The sequence below is a fragment of the Lynx canadensis genome, chromosome A3, assembly GCF_007474595.2.
Source record: "Lynx canadensis isolate LIC74 chromosome A3, mLynCan4.pri.v2, whole genome shotgun sequence".
Taxonomy (NCBI): Eukaryota; Metazoa; Chordata; class Mammalia; order Carnivora; family Felidae; genus Lynx; species Lynx canadensis.
Genome location: NC_044305.1, coordinates 102499264 through 102521158, shown reverse-complemented (window position 1 = coordinate 102521158; position 21895 = coordinate 102499264). Strand labels below are relative to the sequence as shown.

The window sequence follows — 21895 nt, the reverse complement described above, 5'->3', positions numbered from 1 at the left end:
GTGTCCCTAAGATTTTTTTTTTTTTTTTTTTTTCAACGTTTATTTATTTTTGGGACAGAGAGAGACAGAGCATGAACGGGGGAGGGGCAGAGAGAGAGGGAGACACAGAATCGGAAACAGGCTCCAGGCTCTGAGCCATCAGCCCAGAGCCCGACGCGGGGCTCGAACTCCCGGACCGCGAGATCGTGACCTGGCTGAAGTCGGACGCTTAACCGACTGCGCCACCCAGGCGCCCCAAGATTTTTTAAATCAAGTTAAGTAACTGTGTTCTTATTTTACTAAGAGGTTTTTATTTTTATTTTAAGTCGAAAAAAGATTTTGAATTTTAGCATTTGCCTTTTGTATCTGCTGAGATGATCATATGATTTCTCTCTCTTGATCTTGTCAGTGTAATGATTATAGTAATAAATATGCTAAAACCACTCAGGAACTCCCTGAACATAAACACAAGTGGTATATTTTTTTAGTAAACTTACGGATTTAGTATTTTCTTTAGAAGTTTGAGGTTTGTCTCCAAAATCATGAGAATGATTTGCTTATAGTTTTCATGTTGGGATATTTGACTTTAACATGACATATCAAGTCCTTTTGTTTTCTTCATAGATATAAGCTCTTGCTACAAAATTTGTTTTATATAATATTTTTATTATGGAAAATTACAGGACTTACATAACTAGAATACTATAGTATTAGCTATAACAATTGTAAGTATTTTTTCTTTAAAAAATTTCTAGTTTAATATAGTAAGAAAGATTTAAAATTTTTGAATGTTTGCAGCCTAATTAAAATACTTAATCTTAGGGGCGCCTGGGTGGCGCAGTCGGTTAAGCGTCCGACTTCAGCCAGGTCACGATCTCGCGGTCCGTGAGTTCGAGCCCCGCGTCAGGCTCTGGGCTGATGGCTCAGAGCCTGGAGCCTGTTTCCGATTCTGTGTCTCCCTCTCTCTCTGCCCCTCCCCCATTCATGCTCTGTCTCTCTCTGTCCCAAAAATAAATAATAAACGTTGAAAAAAAAATTAAAATACTTAATCTTAAAATAAAAAATTAAGTAGTCTAATCTGACATGATTGTAGAAAATTTAGTATGATATGATTGACTCAGCACAGTTATGTTTTGTGGTTTAAAAATATTGGGGTTTGATTTTACTTGGTTTATTCCTTAATATTTTTATTTACATGAATTTCCATGTAAGTTCTATCACAGTGGAGCGAAATGTTACCAAGGAGACAATTGTAAATTTTCCCATGATGATCTGACTAAAGAAACAAAGAAACTTTTGGACAAAGTAAGTACTGTCTTTTGCACTTCAGTTATTTGTTAGGTCTCACCACAAATTCATTTGACTTGAATCATGTTTTACAAATTACATTTCATAAAGCCCTCCTGAGAAATCAAGGGTTTGCTATTTTAGGTTTTAATCCATTAACGTAGTGTGTTAAAGGGGCTCCTGGGTGGCTCATTCAGTTAAGTGTCCGACTTTGGCTCAGGTCATGATCTCACGGTCTGTGGTTTCAAGCCCCGCATCGGGCCCTGTGCTGACAACTCAGAGCCTGGAGCCTGCTTCGGATTCTGTGTCTCCGTCTCTCTCTGCCCTCTTCTGCTCATGCTCTGTCTGTGTCTCTGTCTCTCTCAAAAGTAAATATTAAAAAAAAATTTTTTTAATGTAGTGTGTTAGAAAAGCAGAAATATTGGGCTAGGAATTAAGAATCTTTTCTTACTCTTGTTCTGCTATTAAAAAGCTAATGTACTTTGAGAAATATCCTTTACCATTTTGAATCTCATTATCAAAAATGAGTTTTCTCTCTCTGATCCATTTTAACTTTAAAATGATAATTTTCTAATATCAAAACTAGTTTATTGAAGTGTTCACAGTTTTTAAATGTAAGGAAGAGGGGTGCCTGGGTGGCTCAGTCGGTTGAGCATCCACCTTTGGCTGGGGTCATGACCTCATGGTTTGTGAGTTCAATCCCCATGTTGGCTCTCTTGCTGTCAGCATAGAGCCTGTTTTGGATCCTCTGTCCTTCTCTCTCTGCCCCTCCCTCATTTGCACTCGTCCCTGTCTTTCTTTCTCTCTCTCTGACTCTCTTTCAAAAATAAACATTGAAAAAATTTTAAATGTAAGGAAGAAAGCTTGTGTTGAAATAGTAATCTTTGCCAATTATTTTTAGGTGTTGAACACTGAAGAAGAAGCCACAAATGAAGATGAAAGAGAATTAGAAGAACTTAGAAAACGGGGCATAACTCCTCTTCCCAAACCACCTCCAGGAGTTGGGCTTCTGCCAACCCCACCAGAGCATTTTCCCTTTTCTGATCCTGAAGATGATTTTCAGACAGATCTCTCCGATGATTTCAAGAAAATCCCATCTCTTTTTGAAATAGTTGTGAAACCTACTGTGGATTTAGCACATAAGATTGGGAAGAAGTAAGTTAAAATTTTTTTTAGTGATATCATTTTTGCTCCTAAAAATTCTTATTAAGAAACTAACTTGTATTCCACGGTAATCATATAATTAAACTTAAGTAGAGATAGCAGATACCTGGCATTCACCCCAATTGCTACTTCCTACTTTCTCTTTGTCCCCACCCTCCACTGCATGCCATCCATGCTTTTCTCTATGGAATCCTTAACACAGCTTCAGAAACCTCTCCACACAGTAATCCATCCGGAAGGGCACTGCCAGGTGGATGAATTGATATTTCTCCCAATTTGTTAGGAGGCTGCATGGATACTGATAACACCTTCAGATAGTGGCATTAGCATGGCTTAAGAATATTTAGTTCTTTTAGAGAAATATTTCCTTGGGCTAGTAGAGAAAAATCTCTGGATAAGCTGGATCCAGATCTGCATTTTCTAACACCACCATTCCAGCCTTGCTACCCACACCACAGGGTCTGTGCACCTGGGCCTTAAGTCCTATTGTTGATTGTTCTTTTAACCCTGAACACTCAGGGATCCCTAACAGTGAGATGTCAGCAAATGAGGAACAAGAACTCTATAAGAAACATCATAGTTAATGTGAACCATTAAAATTATTTCTATTAAGGTCAAGAAGAAGACAGGTATGTGCACTGTTGGCTAATACTGTAGATCAGATCCTCGTCAATGCAAAAAGAGAAAGATATAATAGATATAAAGATATAAAATGGCCTGGAGAGACAGGCCATTATTTGGGCAGTTTTCCTCAGTAATCCTGAAGGAACCAACTGCCAAAACTATTAGAAATAGTAGTTAAATTAGTAAGATATCCAGAAAGAAGAACAATAGTCAAAACCTAAAGGTCTTTTTATATGCCACCAGCAATCAATCAGAAATTGAAAAGTTGTATGTTTATGTAGTATAATTTTAATTTCATTATGTATTAAAAAAGATCTGTGTATGCCTAGACTAGGAGAGAACTGATAAAGAAAAATTTATCGTTGGGTGGTGGGATTAGAGGTGATTCTTACTTATTTTTGTACTTTTCTGTATTTTTCAAAATATCTCTGAGTAAGTTTTAGAACAGGTGATAGTGAGTGGCAGTTAAGACTGTGAGCTGAAAATGAAAGCAAGATGCATGTATTGGTGTTTTCACTTGGAGATAATATGGAATAAACTGCTTCTTAAAAACACGTTCTGATATAGAAAAGCACATTCAACCAATACTTACTTAAAAATGTAACATTCTTACTTGCCTCTTTCTTTGAGCTAAGAAATATTCCTTCTGTCTACAGGCCACCAGCATTTTATAATAGTGCCTCACCACCAGGACCACAATTTCAGGAAGGCAGTCCACATCCTCAACATATCTATAGTTCTGGATCAAGTCCAGGTCCTGGACCCAATATGTCTCAGGGACATAATAGTCCTGTGATGCACCCAGGCTCCCCCGGACATCATCCGTGTGCAGCTGTGCCGCACAGCCCACCTTTGCCACCTGGTCCACCTGGAATTTTAGGTCCTCACAGTCAAGCTGGAGTACTTGTTCAACCAGATCCACCTTTGACACCACCAAGTATGAGTGGTGCTTACCATTGCCCAGGCTTTCCAGAACACATGATGAAAGTACCTAGAGAGAATCACTGTTCTCCAAGTTCGTCATACCTGCAAAGTACTGGTGAAATGCAGCTCAACACCAGTTACGAGTCCGTACAAAACCCAGCCGAGTTTTATGATAATTACTATTCACAGCATGTTGTACATAATTTCCAGCCACCCAATAACTCTGGTGGTAAGTTTTCCTTTTAAAATAACTCATTTTTAATTTAAAATCTTTGGAGTTATCTATCTTTCATTAAAAACATAAGAATGTATGTTTTAAATAAAGCTAAGTAAAATGTAATGAAATTGAAACCATAAACATGTTTGTTTTTTTTTTAAGTTTATTTTGAGAGAGAGAGAGCATGCATGAGAGCACAAATGAAGTTGGACAGAGAGAGAGGGAGAGAGAGAATCCCAAGCAGGCTCTGCCCTGTCAGCACAGAGCCCCACACTGGGCTCGATCTCATGAACCACAAGATCATGGCCTGAGCCGAAATCAGGTTGGCCACTTAACGAACTGAGCTACCCAGGTGCCCCCAAAACCATAAAATATGTTTTAAATTTAACCAAACATTGGTTACACCAGAACTTTAGATAGTTTTAAAAAACATTTACAATCACATAATAATTTGGTAATCAAATGTACTTAGTATTAGAGCTTCAATTTGTTATAACTCACTGTGGTGCCCTCTAGAGGAGTTCTGTGCTAAATTCGCATCTGTGTCTTTCTGTGTTATGTGTATAGATGGCATGTGGCATGTTGAATTTGCTCAGCATCAGCCTCCGGTTGTTCAAGATTCCCCAAACCGGGGTGGTGGATCTGACGGCAGCAGCAACACGATGGGCCACGGCCCCCTGCCTGCACCAGGTCTCCTTCCTGCAGTGCAGAGAGCTCTTTTTGTGAGACTTACTCAGAAATACCAAGAAGAAGATGAACCAAGCAGCACCCAACCTCAGAGGGCACCAAGCAAGGAAGAAGGTGTGTCAGGTGCTGTGATAGCATCTTACTTTGGATTACTTGGTTCCTGAAACGGTCTTGAATAGGTTAAAACTTGGAAAAGGAGTTCCTCTAAACTATCTATTCTATTTCCAATTTACCTCGTAGCTCCTATCTGCTTGGAATTGATTGTGGTTTCCAGGGCCATACATGCTTTAATAATTAATTGCAAAGGGTTTGATCTGAAGCTATAGTATGAGGCCTGGCTGAGCAGACTTGCTAATAAGTCCTGTGTTTGGAAGAAAGAAATAGAACAGAAACAGGACATCTTCCAGTTCAGGAAGTTTGACTTCTAGCCCAAGTTTAAAATGACTTAGTTATTAGAGAAGTTTTTATGGGCACAGGCTGTGTATTTCAGGTTCTACTATATTATGAAGGAGTATTCCTTTTAATATAAAAGATTATGTGGAGGGGCGCCTGGGTGGCTCAGTCGGTTAAACGTCCAACTTCGGCTCAGGTCATGATCTCACAGTCCATGAGTTTGAGCCCCACGTCAGGCTCTGTGCTGACAGCTCAGAGCCTGGAGCCTGCTTCAGATTCTGTGTGTGTCTCTCTCTCTCTGCCCCTCTCCTGCTATGCTCTGTCTCTCTCTGTCTCAAAAAATAAATAAAAACATTATTTAAAAAAAATTTTTTTAAAGATTATGTGGAGACACCAAGTTTACCCTAGTGGTTTTGATATTGATAAGTGTATAGCAATTAGTTAATTCAGTTAAGGAGAGAAAGCTTAAAGCATCAAATTTTTATGAATTACAAAATTGATGTGTTTGCCCACTCTATTTGTGTGTGTGTGTGTGTGTGTGTGTGTGTGTGTGTATTTCCTTTTTCTTAACTGCACACCCACTGTGGGGCTCAAACACACGACTCAGACCAAGAGTCACACTCTCCGCCAACTGAGCCAGCCTGGTGCCCATTTGCCCACTCTTAAACGTAAAATTTATAAATAACTGTGTAGAACTAGATAACATTAGGTAGCTACAAGCTATTATATAAACATTGTTTGTTGCCTTTTCAAAGAAGGTAGCATTAACTTTTCATTTATTTAACATCATGGGGAAACGAGGGATTCCTAATAAGTTAATTTCCTGTACAATTTATGTTTGCTCCTTTAAGTGCTAAAACTTAATTTTAAGAAAAAACAATTTTCATTATTTTCTATAAAGTCTTACAAAGATTTGTATTTTCATAAATAAGAAAATTACAAATTTTCTAGATATAAAATTTTGTACTATAATATTATATAATTGGTGATGTTTTATGAGAGTTTTTTCTCTGTGTCCAGAAAAAATCTTGAACAGCTAGGTTTTTTGTGTTTGTGTTCATTTTTATAAATTTTAATGCCCTTATAAGTTTATCTGTCCTTTGATAAAAAGCTGATAACTGTCATTTCCTATCTAATATCTCCTTTCCATTGGGCTATCCCTACTGGTTTGCTTTCCTTCTGTCATATACTCATTCTCATTCCAAAAAGGATTTAAGATTGCTTATAGATATGAAAGTCAAAATAAAATAGCATTTTCCTTATATGGATCAGATTTGGATCATCTTACCTATTTGGATCAAGTAACAAATTCTGTGAGGAGTGAAATTCCTATACAGAAGTATTTAAAATAAGGGCAATAGGTAAAAGCTTTAGGCTTCCTGAGGTCACTGAGAAGAAGAAAAGAGATCTAGTGTGTAGAAGTAGCCTGTTGTTGTTGTTGTTGTTGTTGTTGTTGTTGTTTTGAAAGCTAGCTCACTTTTTTTTTCTATTGAGAAGAGAGCGCAAGCAGGGGAGGGCCCAAGGGAGAGGGAGGGAGAGAATCTTAAGCAGGCTCCACCATCAGTTCAGGGCCCAACATGGGGCTCAATCTCATGACCATGAGATCATGACCTGAGCCAAAATCCAGAGCAGGAAGCTTAACTGACTCAGCCACCCAGACGCCCCTAAAAGTTTTCTTCAGACACTGAGATATGAGTAAAACTTTTTTCAGTTGTGTTGGGACACCTGGCTGGCTGAGTCGGTGGAGCATGCGACTCTTGATCTTGGGGTTGTTAAGTTTGAGCCCCACATTGGGCAGGGGGATTACTTAAAAATAAAATCTTTAAAAAAAAAAACTTTTTTCCATTGTGATATAATCTATACAATTTTTGAAATTTACTTTAAGACTTTTCTTATGTTTATTTATTTTGAAAGGGAAAGAGAGAGAGCAGGGGAGGGGTAGAGAGAGAGAGGAAGAAGAGAGAGAGAGAATTCCAAGCAGGTTCTGTGCTGTCAGTGCAGAGCCTGAGCGGGGCTCGAGTTCACCAACTGTGAGATCATGTCCTGAGCCGAAATCAAGAGTTGGTCACTCAACCGACTGAGCCACCCGCATGCCCCAGTCTGTACAATTTTAAACCACACTTTTCAGCCTAAATTTCAGTACTTGTTTTGCAAGCTCTGTTCAAACTAAATGTGTAACACTGAAGTTCCATGTAATAGAAACACATTAATGAAATGAAATGAGGTAAAATGAGAATATTTACAATATTCTATTCATCCAAGATATTCTAGTATGTATATGTATGTATGAGTGTGTGTGTGTGTGTGTGTATGTGTGTAACCAATTCAGAGTTAATGTATGTTGTTTTAATGGAAAGGAAGGAGACTCCCCTTCTGCAGCATCAGTTTATAATCCCTTCTGTACTACTAGAGAGAATACCTCTGATAGTTAAGCTTCTTAACAGTGTATCTAACACACTAAGGTTAAATAGACTAGGAGTAAGGTCTGAAGTGTTCCCATAAAGTGTATAGATTTCAGGATGTTAGTTTTGTTACTTTTAATTTTAAATGTTTAAATAGCTAATATATTCACATATGTCAAGCATCTAAAAATATAATAAGCTATAAATGAAAAATCTCTACGTCATCCCTCATTTGGTCAGTTCCCATTGCTTCCTTAACCAGTACTATTAGTGTTTTTGTTTTCTTTCCAGATTTTTAAAAAGTATTTCTCCCTTGTTATCTTGATAAATCCAGAGCTATGAAACCTGAGTATTACTTGAATTAAAGAGATCCAAAACATTTGGTGTTCTTTTCCAAGAGTATTTCTCTTCTTACCCAACTCTGTCATACCACACACACTTTGGCCAGTCGGAATGAAAGGTTCTGACTTTCTCCTGGCTGGAAGGACATTACACATATTCTAGTATCACACTTCTTTCTTTATGGAGTATAACGACTAAATTGATCATTGTCATCCCACATCTAATTTTGTTCCAGTGTTGAAACTCTGGCATTTCTATGATGCATTTTCTTGAAGTTAGACTACACTTATTTCAGAAATAGCATGTGTTTTTTAAATTATCTCAATTAAGGCCAAATATGAATGTTTCATTCTTTACAATAAGTTTTTGTCTACATTTAGATGATACTGTTAACTGGTATTCCAGTAGTGAAGAGGAAGAAGGAAGCAGTGTCAAGTCAATACTGAAAACATTACAGAAACAAACAGAAACTTTAAGGAATCAGCAACAACCTTCCACAGAGCTCAGCACTCCTACTGATCCAAGACTTGCTAAAGAGAAAAGTAAAGGAAACCAAGTTGTTGACCCTAGACTTCGTACTATCCCAAGGCAAGACATGAGAAAAGCTTCTGAGTCTGCCCCGCTGGATCTTAGACTTGCATGGGATCCCAGAAAATTAAGAGGGAATGGAAGTAGTCACACAGGATCTTCCGTTGGTGGAACAAAGTTTGATTCACACCATGCAAATGCTGGCTCTGTCAAACACAAAAGAGGAGATGATGATGATGAAGATACAGAAAGAGAATTGAGAGAAAAAGCTTTCTTAATACCTTTGGATTCTTCCCCTGGTATAATGCTCCAGGATCCAAGGTCACAACTGAGACAGTTCAGTCACATTAAAATGGATATTATCCTAACCAAACCCAACTTTGCAAAACACATCGTGTGGGCTCCAGAAGACTTACTTCCAGTCCCCTTACCTAAACCTGACCCAGTATCTTCAATCAATTTACCTCTACCCCCTCTTATAGCTGACCAGAGGCTCAATAGGTTATGGAATACAAAAAGCGATCTTCATCAAAACACCGTGCCCGTTGATTCAAAATTAGCAGCCAAAGCCAAAATTAACACAACAAACAGAGAAGGCTACCTAGAACAATTTGGGGACTTACATAGTTCAGGAAGTAAGTTAGGAGATCCTAGGCTACAAAAAAATTTTGATCCTAGACTTCATAGACAGCATGGTACAGAGTCTCATCAGGCAGTTACAAAGGATTCACATACATTAAAGAGTGCCCCTCACTTAACCAGATCAAACCCTGGTTCATCACAGCCCTCAGGGGCAATAACTAGCAATTCTAGTCCCGGGGCCTTGCCTCCATATGCCCCTAAACTCTCCTCTTCAGCTGGCCTTCCACTGGGAACTCCAAGTTCAGTTCTTAGTGGCATTAGTTTGTATGACCCTAGGGAGCATGGTTCATCATCTACATCAGAGCTAGCAACAGAAAATGCAGAGAACCAGAAAAAAAGTGGTAGTTTAAAAAGTAGTGACAAAAATGAACCTTCTCCCGGAGAGGCAATCCCGCCACAGAAAACCAGTCCGAACGTGGAAGTCACTGTTGATGGGCCAGTTGACCCACAGGCAGATAATCTCAGGAGTTCTGGTGTGGTTCAGGTCCCAGCAGTGCACAGTCTTCCTATTCAGGCATTAACAGGCTTAATTAGACCCCAGTACAGCGATCCAAGGCAGTCAAGACAGCCAGGACAGATGAGTCCCACCCCAGAAAATGATCCCGGTAAAGAACCAGATGACAAATCTCTGAAAGAGGTTTTTAAAACTTTTGATCCAACTGCTTCACCATTTTGTTAGCTATTGTGTAATTAAGCAGTTCTTTTCACTCTTGTGACTATTGCAGTCCTCTGCTGTTTTGTAACTGGTTTACCTCTATAGTTTATTTATTTTTAAATTATAAATACTTTTCAGCTGCTAGTATCAGAACCACATGAAGTTATATCCTCTAAAGCCTGTGGTATTTTATATAATATTTTTATAACTTTAAGAGACTGTAGTAATTGACATAGAAACTTATCTATCATGTTAGCTTCGGTAGAAGTACTTTTCTCGTAAATAAACCATCATGAACTCAACACTCTGCCCAAATATATGCCAGTTGTCTTTCATAATCAATGTTTAGATAAACGATTACCACTTTTATATGGTTGTTAGTTTCAAGCAATATGATGTACATTACTTTTGAGCAACAGTATTTTGACTAGGATCTTCTCTATTTGTCAACCCAGAACTGATTAATATGTAATGCTAACTGCTAACTAAAATGTAAAATTAAGTAAAGAAAACATTTTTAAAATCACAATTAGCAGAGCAGTTCGTGTTTAAGGGCATCACTTTTATTAGTATTGGCAATATTATTTGTGTAAATGAAGCATTTGAATGTCCTATCTTTTAAAAGTATTTTATTGTATACTGTATCATAGAAGTTGGAGATACATAGTTTTTGCTAAAGTGGAAAATTCCCAAGTTCTCTAACATAACTTTTTAAATTTAGTTTTTCATATTAAATAGTTATGAGTTATTGCTGTGTTACATTGTGATGTTTATGTGTTTCAATGTTTTTTGTCTTTAGCAGCATAATTTATATTACTTTTTCAAATGATGTAGCTGCAATAATTGTATCCATCATGACTTTGGTAATTTTTAACACAATTTTAATAGATCCAGTGACAGTCTGTAGTGATTATTGCATTGATAATGTTTTAAATGTCCAGGTTCTATATTTTTTCTTAAATAGCAAGAAAACACAGAGATGGTATAATCAACTGTATATGGCTACCAATAAAGAATCTCTTTCAGATCTCTCCTGACTGGCATTCTGTAACAGAGGAGACTGCCTGGTATTTACAGTATTTAATGTCCTCATAGATTGGAAATCTCCTAAGTTGGCTAGAAATTGTATTTTTATGAAAACTAATTTGTATTCATTCTTGTGTATTTATTGCAGTATATAAGTAATGGCAGCCCTATTTGTTTTATACATATATTATTTATAACAGAAACTAAGTATTACACTAATATTCATATCTTGAACTGGATGTGTGTGACAGTGTTTGTTGGTAACAACTCCAATAAGTAACTTGAAAACAGAGCATTTCATTATAAAAGATAGTGAAAGAGGGGGAAATCGATCCTTGGATGAAAACAGCTACCCTTGAAAAGTGATTTTAAAAACATAGCAAAATATTTCTGTAGGAACCTAACACTTAGATAGCATATGTTAACTATTAATGCATATTTTTTCTATTCACTTCTTCACTTTTTTGTTTTTGTTTTGTTTTGCTTTGATTCCATGCTTAAATGGAGTTGCAGCTAAGTGAACAACAACTCTGCTTACTGAAGAAGTTCATTGTGTTCTAAGTGGAAGGACAGTTGTTTGAGGGGATGTGAATTTCTACTATTTATACTTTGGTTACATTGTTGCCTAACATGGCTCTGGATAACATTTTTGTTTAAAAATGTACTTTAAAGCCACCATAGAAAGTATTTTCTGGTTTCCTATCCACATGAACTTTATTATACACACATACATATATGTAATACTCCTTTTTCAGGGAAAAAATCAGTAAAATTGCTGAATTTTAGTAATTAAATGGATAATTTTAGCAAATCTCTAATTCCCTTGTGTATTTTATAATTATATTAAGTAATGCTATTTATATTTTAAATATCATACAAAAAAGATAATTTGGCTTGTTAAAGATCAAAATAGAATCCAAATTCTTAACAGAAGATCCTTTTTACCAAGAGATGTTGAACTATTAATTAAAAAGTAAGGTTTAAGTATCATTAATGCAAGTTATAATGTTCACTTGCTCAGTATTTTTGAGCCCCTATTATCTCAGCTAGTGTCCTAGAGGCTATTTTATAAGAAAGTGTGGACTTAGTTTAAAATTTAACAATATATTTTATATGAAAATTTTATATTTATGTTTAAAATAATGATTTTAATTTGTGGTCTTTTTTAATTGAGATAACTTTAGCTTAAGGGATATCCTATCGTATCCTGTCAACTTAGATTATCTTAATCTTATTTTTTCCTTTTTCTCACCAAAATCTAATAACCCATTTCCGCTGATGAATAACCTCCTTTAAGATGAATCGGTGTTTGTTAGAATCCATGTAAGTTGATTTACACCAGCACACTGGAAAGTACTTTATGTCCCTATTCTTATAAGCCAAACATTTACAGATAACAGAGGTAACTTGTGTCCTAAAAGAGTCTGGATGAGACTCACTGACTGAGATGTAACTTAACTATTCATACTGGTTTGTGGCAGAAGGTTTATCCCTATTTACTGTGATGTTGAGTGGAATGGGATATATCAGGGTGTTACATTGGAATACCCAGGTGATCATAATTTAGATTGGGCAACTACTTTCCCATATCTTGTTTAGTCTTTGCCCAAAACTCCTGTCTCTGGAGCTTTCCCAGTTAGGACCTCATTCTGAACCCTGAAAGAAAACCGAATATTGGAGTGATTTCAAATTCTGCTTCATCAGTTAGGTCTGCTTCTGTAGGGACCCTCTGTTACCCAGCTCTATGTACCAAACCCCAGAATTAGGGTGCGAGCAAAACAGCCTAAGTAGATTAGATTTGCTTAGGTTTCTATTTGTCTTTTTAACTTGCCATAAGGATTTTAAATAGTAGTTTTCCTTGCTAGTCCTACTTATTTTAAGAGTGGAAGAATAGTTGATTAGTAAAGAAATCCTGCATAAGCTTACATATAAGCCGCTTTGCTGAATTAATTAGAAGAGAGAGAAGGAAAGGAGAACTTAAGAGGGCTAGGGGGTTTAAGGACCATGAATTCATATTGTTCTAAATTGATATATGGACTTTTTTTCCCAATGTCCAGTTCCTTATCTGTGAAATGGGTATAATTTTGACTGCTCATAGATTTGATATAGTGAATGAATTATTATTTTAAAGCATTTTAAAATGTAAAATTGGTTTATAACTTTTGCAAACATCATTATACTTCCACTAGGGTGCATTTAGCTGTACAAATTCTAAAGTAACACGGTTTGTGTGGTTTACCAGTTTTATGAAATCTCAGATGATATACATTAAAGACACAATAGAATTGTGTAAGAAGTTATTTTGCAGAATATTAACCCATGAAGTTAGCAATTCCCCCTTAACATTTTGTGTGTTAGTAAGACATAGGACTTTCGTATTTTAGAGCTTTATGGACTTGTAGTGTCTATTCAAGATCTGACCACTCTGCCCATTTTGTACAAGTTGGATATTGATCGAGGGTTAAAAATGCTGACAGTCCATATTGCATGGTGTATTTGCTTCAATTATAGCATGTGTACTGTGGGCAAAGTGGCCCATTTATTCATTATAAAAGCCATTGGCCTTAGAAACAACAGAGATGTTTACTCCCATTTCTTAGTATGTATTTCTGCAAGCACATGACACAGAGGTATTTCTGAGTGCCCACTTGCTTGATAAAGGTGTCATTTTCCTTTGTTCACGGCAATTTAAAGTTTGACACTTCCTAGGGACCTAAATGTGAGGTCTTGTCAAAATCCTTCCAGTTGCACAACACAGAGTCTTAAGGTGGAGATGTTCTCCCTGAGTTCACCCTTCTGGGCGTAAGGGCTGTGTCTCAGAGGGGTGGTCTGCGCTCAAGGCTGTAACTTGGAGGGGTTGTGTGCAGTCACGGGGTCGGCTGATAGGGCCCCTGCACATTTCAGTAATTGGGCTTTTTGTGAATATCCAAAATGAAGAGCTGTAATTATCTTTTCAGAAATGGGTTGGCAGTGTTTGATCACATAATGGTCAAAATTAAGTCTAGTAGGGTATGTAAGTCGTTAGTAAACTTAGTTTAAATAAGGCTTAGTTTAGGAAATGTAAGCTTTAACAAAATGTAACCAAACAGGGCTTGAGTGTCTAGAGCTGTTTTCCTCACGTGTGTTTATTGTTTAGTATTTATGGAATGTCTTTACCCAAAGTGTTTAATGTGATTTACAGAACCAGTTTCAGTAGCTACCAATCACCAAATTGCTGGGCTTTTGTTTTGTTTTGTTTGTTTTTGCTGGGGTTTTGTTTTGAGTATGCTATTTATCAGCAGTATCTGCCAGTTGTAACAAAGCCTGTATTAACCTTCTTTTCTTGGAAAGGATACAGACCTAAGAAAGGACTTTAGGTTAACATCAACATAATATTTAGAATTTCTAATTTTTAAATAAGAAATAAAAAGCACATTTTAAATTGTATTTTATGCTTTTGGAGGCAAGACCGGTATGTGCCTCCCTACTTTGCTGTTTCCCCACAGCAACAAGCCTAGTTCTAGGCACACAGGTGGGTGCTTTGTTAATTGCTTCCCAATATCCATCCAAGTTTAGATTTTCATGTGGCAGAGCCTCTCCATGATTGTGTCCAAGAGTACAATTCATAAAGTATACCTCCTTCAGTGGACACAAGGTACCTACCTTCTCTTTTTTGTTTCCCCTCCCCATCTCCCAACCAAACAATGTAAAGGTAGGGTTATGGCAGCTTAACGTTTCTACAATAATTCATAACTCCAAGAGCCCTCCAGTTTTATAAGTTAACTTTACTACTTCATGGTAGAAATTTGAATTGGCCAATAATTTATTCCTGTAGATCTATGAAGGATTCTTTCTGTAACCAGAAAGAACTGCAGAATCAGAGACCTCTTTTTATTTTACAATATATTTGTCTAATTTCTCTCTTCCTGTTCTTAAAATATCAACCACAATTATGAAGTTATACCCCACCTGGTGAAATTCCAATAACATTAAAATTTTTCTTTATCCCAACACCTTGAAAGGTAATTTATCCTTTAATGTCATGAATTGGACTCTATATTGGGTCCTGCATGTTGCTTAATACCCTTCATTACCCTTTGGAATAGAACAATCATGTGTTGCAGTGGGCAAAATCATTGTGGGCATAGAGAAAATCTATTTCTCTATGTATTTTATAGCCTTGTTTTTCCTTGAATCTCTTGTCTTTAAAACTTTAAATTTGTCAGAAGAAGTTAATATATAGCTAATATAGCATTTTAGAAAAATATTAGCTCCGAATTATCAGACCCCACACTTCCTTGCTCATTACTGATTTTAATACCTCTGTGAGGGTATTAAGGTTAAGAGGAGCAGTAAAACTTGCATTAGCTAATACTATTTTGTCAGAGGTCTGATACATAGTTTATTGTAAAACAATTAAATATATAGAGCCTCCCCCCAAAAACAACTAGCCATGTTATTCCCAGACCTCCATTATGAGCAATATTTTCATATTAGTTGTCAGCGATAGACTATATGTTTTATATGCTTGTTAAATAGAGAAAGTGAAAAATAATGAACTAATCATTGTTACTAGAGGTTTTCGTCCACCTCTGTTTTACAGAAGTTTGCCTTCCATTTGTTTGAGAGGGAAGTCAAATAAGATAGGAGAATATCTTTTCAGAAGGTAGAATGATATTTCCTTATAAAAGTGACAATCAAGAAATAGTCATTTGTATACTTGCCAAAGTTTTAAAAAGAATTTTATATTCCTGACCCTAAATCCACGGCTCCCCCACCCAGGATTCAGAAAGGGCTCAGTGTAGATCCAGGTTTCCGCGGCCCAGGTCCTTTTGTTTTTAGTCCAGGGCTTCTATGCTTGCACATGACTAAGGCATTGATGGCACTTGTGTCCTAGGATTCAGTGTGTGTCTGTGTTTGGAGGCGGGGTTTGGGATTGGGGTGGGGGAGGAGCGGTCTGTGTTCAGACTTATGATCATCCATTTTTTTTATCAGGTATCCAAGTACCATCTGTGGGCCAAAACGCAGGTTCAACCTATTCAGAATGAGGTGGGATTTTAAAACAAAACAAAAATTTCTAATGTTATTATTTAATTTCCCCCAGTTGTATCTCAAATGTTGGGGAAATGCTGCCTTGACTGTTTTACTTTGCAAGGTTTTAGTAGATACCAATTTAGTAAATTAACTATACTGTCTGTTCAAAAGATACCAGCAGGGTGTATTTTGCTAAACTGATAAATTATTCTACTTAAAGACTAACAAATCATTTGGTAAAATCAGGAATATTATTTCTTTTCATTTACTAATAACTTTCCAAGTTACCTTCTGTTGTTGCAAGTTTCTGTAATTTTTTCCTGTCATACCTTTCTATTGTCTGACTTTAAATAAAAATGTTTCTAATAATATCTGTCTAGCACTGTGTTGCTTTTCTTTAATACATCTTCTTCCTTTAAAGACAGAATACAGGGGAGCATGTACTCGTATGAGAACTTAGAAATGGACCCCATCCCAGGCCTTCCTGAAAGAAAGAGATGGTAGTCCTTCAGTGTATCGGAGGCACAGAGATTGTGCTTCACTTAGCCACACAGGTTAGTAGCATCTGAAGTCCTCTATTTCCTGAGACTGCCGGCATTCTGGACATGTAAGTATCTCTTAGATGAGCTCACATTAATTTTCTAATATTTATTTATTTCTGAGACAGAGAGAGACAGAGCATGAATGGCGGAGGGTCAGAGAGAGAGGGAGACACAGAATCTGAAACAGTTTCCAGGCTCTGAGCTGTCAGCACAGAGCCCGACGCGGGGCTCGAACTCATGGACTGTGAGATCACGACCTGAGCCGAAGTCAGACGCTTAATCGACTGAGCCACCCAGGTGCCCCTAGCTCACAATTTTCTATTAAAGGATCGAATCCAAGAGGTTGCTAGCAAATGGACTGCTTAGAGCAGAACAGGACCCCTCAGGACCAGAGTGGGACCTCATCACAGAGGGAGGGCTCAGAACAATGGGGTATGCACTTCCCTTTGAGACAGGAGCAACAAAGAAGTGACTGATCATGACTCCCTCAAAGGCCTGGAAGCTTCATTAAAAGATGTTTTCTGGTTTCTGTTCTAATATGTTCAGTGGCCAAGGACACACCGTCTTGAATAAGGGGAACTTGTAGATTCCTGGACTTACTTATTGAGCAACTCTGTGGAAAAGTCTTCTTTGAGAGCTAGCAATCTCGTCCTGGAGCATACTCTCCTGAGCAGTGCAATACTGGGCGAGTCGGGACTTCCCAGAGCATCACCTTCCTCATAGACAAAATTGGGATCCATCACTCATTTGAGAAAGATTGTTTGAACAGTCAGCATATGCTAGTAGGTGTTGGGTTACAGAGATGGATAGGATAGACTGCTTTCATATCCTACATTTCCCGAATGAAAAATGTATGCGAGGGGCGCCTGGGTGGCGCAGTCGGTTAGGCGTCCGACTTCAGCCAGGTCACGATCTCGCGGTCCGTGAGTTCGAGCCCCGTGTCAGGCTCTGGGCTGATGGCTCAGAGCCTGGAGCCTGTTTCCCATTCTGTGTCTCCCTCTCTCTCTGCCCCTCCCCCATTCATGCTCTGTCTCTCTCTGTCCCAAAAATAAATAAAAAAACGTTGAAAAAAAAATTAAAAAAAAAAAAAATGTATGCGAAACCCCAGTGTGCAAACTGGATGAAAGTGGAGACACTCTGGCTGACGTTGGGGTAGGGTGCCAGATCCCACAGCTGAATCACCTCAAAGGAACGCGAATGGAGTGCGAGAGCCCACATCTGAATCCTCCACGCTGCAAGCAACCAGTTAGTTCATCGTACAATGCAGCTATCATCCTTTCACTCATTGCCTTAAAAGCCCTCCAGGGTTTCCCTTATCTGCACAAAAAGTCCAAACTCTGTGGCTTTGCATTCCAGGATTCTTTTCCAGTGCCTTCCCCACTCTGGTTGTCACACCCCTGGATCAGCAGAGAACTAATTGTGCTGTGTGCGAATGAGCTGAGAATTTGTCCTCTGTTGCACTGTGAGCTCTTATTCTATTTGCCTCTATTTCCCCAGGACCTCGCGTGGTTTCTGGGTTTCTGTTCCTCAGCAGGAGCTCCCTCAATAATCGCTAGGACGTGACAGACTGGAATTGCAGATCAGAGGCCTTTATCCACATGGGTGGCACGCTTCCAGCTCCCACAGCCTTGTCAAAAGTCTACAAAAAGTTCGAGACTTGAATTTTGGTTTCAAAATATTACAAGAGATTGTAAAGGTGAAATGTTTATTTTGAAAGCAACATTATTGAATACTGTCATAGTGTGTATAATGAATAATTACATAACTTTATATTTTACACATGCATAGAAACACATGCATAAATATATGTGTACATACACAGTGTGGAAGATTGGGTGCCTTTACTACACTAGAGTGAGATCTTTAATTTTTTTTTAATGTTTATTTTTGAGAGAGAGAGACACAGTGTGAGCAGGGGAGGGGCAGAGAGAGAGGGAGTCACAGAATCCGAAGCTGGCTCCAGACTGAGCTGTCAGCACAGCCGGACATGGGGATTGAACCCACGGACCATGAGATTATGACCTGAGCAAAGTCAGATGCTTGCTTAACTGACTGAGCCACTCAGGTGCCCCGTGGAGTGAGATCTTTAGAAATTATCAGGAGGTCAACACATAGCCCTGCTTCCAATCCAGAATTTAAAACCAAGAAATATCCTGGAAGACAGGAAGTGGGGCTTATTCTATAAACCTGGAGCTTCACTGCTGTGAATTATATTTCTGTGTGTGTGTGTGTGTATACATATATATACACACATACAAGAAAAATGGGGAGATTGCCTAGTTTTCTGTACTTTGTGCAATATTTTTACCAGGAAGATATTTTAGCTAGTTGTGAATAACCACCTATGCTTTATGTATTCATTCAGCAAATACTAAGCCCCTATCCTTTGTCAGGCTCCACAATAGGCTCTGGGGATTCAGATGCAAATGGGGCAGATGGGCTTGGAGTTTACAGTTGAATGGAGGAGACTGAGATGCAGGAAGCATGTAACTACAGTGGCCGGGTGCCACTTCTCGTGGCCGCTGAGCCACAGGGTGCTTGGAGAAGGACCCAATGCTGCAATGCTCCCTCTCTTCCAGGGAGGAACTGGTCCTGTACGTGTTTCAGCCCCTTACAGGCAGGACAGCTGAGTCTGATCGCCATCTGGAGGCCATGTTGGATAACCGCTCACAGATGGAGTAGCAAACCCATCCCTCGCACACCTCTAACACTGAACGCTTTGGGCTCCGTGCTAGGTGTCAGGGGTGAACGGATGAGACACACACGATACAGATCCCATCCTTGTGGCAAGATTCAACCCAGCTTCACCCCACCCCCAAACTGGTACCTGTCTCCCTCACAGGCCTTTCCAAAAGCCTCCCCTCCCAACTGTCTGGAGCAACTGGGAAGGGCTCTCCCTCCCCACCATGGCACTGGGGTAGAGACCGGATGCCTGAAGCGACAAGCCTATCCTTAAAACGCTTTGCTCTGACGGTGCAGTAGTTCTTCAGCAATGGCCAAAGAGCCGGCAGCAGTCTGGCTCCTGGTTCCCCTGTGCTTGGGGCAAAGGATTTGAAGCCACAAAGAGACCTAAACAAAATTGCAATTAGAGAGGATAAAGGGTGACAATGTGGAGGAGAGAACAGGTGGAGGTGGGGGAAGGGAGCAAAGGGAATAAAAAGCTGCAGTCAGCAAAGGGGAAAACTGCAGAGAGGAGGCCCACGGAGGAGAGAGTGTCAAGAAGGAAGAGGTCCCTGGAGTTGGACCAGTCAAGAACTCAGGGAGACCAAATTTGGAGAAGAGCCCATTGCATCTGACAAATTGGGAAAAAAATGAAAAATGAAGCCAGAGTTTTGAAGGATTGGTGGATGGTAAGGAAACAAAACAGCAGTGATAGACTAATATTTCTTGGACCTTGGTTCTGAATAGCAGGAGAAGACCCAGGGAATGTTTCTGAAAGAGGAGACTCAAACATGAGCCAGAGAAAAGGTAGTTTGAAAAGAGAAACAAGTACTTCCCCTGCTGGCCAAGAGGGAGTAACAGAGGCTAGGTTACACACACACACACACACACACACACACACACACCCTTCATCCCCAGAACAGCCAGATGAAACATACAAAACAATAGAGTTCAGAGTTGGACCCCAGGCAGCATAGGACAGTCACTCTTAAGAGAGATTAAACCCAACAGGCAAATTCACACTTCTAGTTGCAGATTTCAATACCCTTCGCTCAAAATGGTTGGAAAAAGTAGAATGAACATCAGGGAACATCATGGAAAACTTGAACAAAAGAGTCGATCAACTTGCCCCAGCTGGTGTTCATAGAAGACTCCACCTACCAACAGCAGAATGTACATTCTTCCCTACTGCACGTGGAACATTTATCCAGATAAACTATACCCTAGGCCCCAAAACAAAGCTCGGTAAACTTAAAAGGATTCAAATAATACAAAGAATGTCTTTTGACCACAAAGGAATTAAATCCGAAATCAAAACAGAAAAAAATACCTGGAAATTCCCCCCAAATACTTTGAAACTAAATAACACAGTTGCAAATAATCCATGGTCAACAAAGAATTCAAAAAGGAAATTAGAATGTATGAGAAAGAAAACCATAAAAATTGGAGGCTAATGCTGAAGTAGTGCTTAGAAATCACAGCAGTAAGAGCCTGTAATAGAAAAGAATGCTACAGAATAATGATCTCTGGTTGCACATGCAGAAACTTGAAAAGGAGAACAAGTTAAGCGCAAAGGCATGATAACAAATATCAAAGAGGGGCACCTGGGTGGCTCAGTTAATTCAGTGTCTCTTGGTTTTGGCTCAGGTTATGATTTCCTGGTTCATGGGCTCCAGCCCCACATTGGGCTCACTTGCTGTCAGCACAGAGCCCACTTCAGATCCTCTGTCCCCTTCTCTCCCTGCCCTTCCCCCACTCACATGTGCTCTCTCTCTCTCTCTCTCTCAAAAATAAGTAAAACATTAAAAAAATATATATTAAAGAGAAGGAATCCATGAAGTAGAAAACAGAAATCTAGGAAAGAAAGTCAATAAAACCAAAAGTTGGTTATTTAAAAAGATAAATAAAATGGATAAATCTCTACATCCAACTTTCAGAAGAAAACGTAGGAGGAAATCTTTGGACCTAAGTATGGCCAAGAGTCCTGAGCATCTGAAAAGGATCATCTTGCAGTGATCATGCTGAAGGAAAGAAGCGGGGGGGGGGGGGGGGGGTAGGAAAGAACACTATTACATGATTCCAGTTTAATAAAAATCCTAGAAAGTGCAAACCAATCTTCAAGCAGCCATGCAAACCAGTCCTTATAGGGAGCTCATCCCAGGCTAACACAAACTTCAGTTTCCCCACACCTTGAACTTGACTGACCTCCCCAGTGAAACTTACACATCTTTCAGTACCTGGCTTCCTGCACAACTGATACTGTTCTCACTTTGCAACACCTTAATAAAGGCTTAAGCTAACAGGGCGTCGATGTTTTCCCCCCTCCTCCCACAGTCTATATGTGATGTTCCTTCTAAGCCCAGAAACTTAAGTATCATTCCCAGGGGATCAGCCTCACCAGGGGCCCAGGGACATTCCTCCTCACTGGGAGAACTGCCAAGGCAGCTCTGTGCAAGGCCTAGGCCCTGCCCCCCCCACACCTGCCCAACCCCCATGTAGAAGGTTCTACAATGTGAGCCTATTTCAGCCTAAGAGTCACTCCCCACTCTGGGCTGCCCATCTCAGGGCCAAGGCACACATCAACAGACAGTCTGACTCAGAGAGTATTTCTCAGTCTTTAGAATGCTTCTAGAAACAGGGCTGCTAATGTTGGGGGCCCTTCTGTGCTTGTTTTTCGCAGGCCCAGCTCATCATAGTCCAGGTTTGAAGTTTCTCGAAGTCTGTGCCTTAGCAGTTTTCTTCTCCACTGCACACAGAAGGCAGCAACTTCCAGTTCTTCTGGATCTGAGGAAGGCTGTCTCAAGCCCTG

General features: G+C 39.1%; 1 protein-coding gene across 1 annotated transcript in view; it reads left to right on the top strand.

Annotated features, from left to right (window-relative positions):
• The window catches only part of ZC3H6 (zinc finger CCCH-type containing 6), a 75059-nt gene extending 58807 nt beyond the window's left edge, over positions 1–16252 (top strand). The window contains 5 exon segments of the mRNA XM_030311130.1: positions 1175–1284; positions 2168–2421; positions 3711–4207; positions 4763–4996; positions 8400–16252. Of these exon segments, the coding sequence (XP_030166990.1) occupies positions 1175–1284; positions 2168–2421; positions 3711–4207; positions 4763–4996; positions 8400–9868 (2564 nt within the window). The 3' untranslated portion in view covers positions 9869–16252.
• The last annotated feature ends 5643 nt before the right edge of the window (positions 16253–21895 follow it).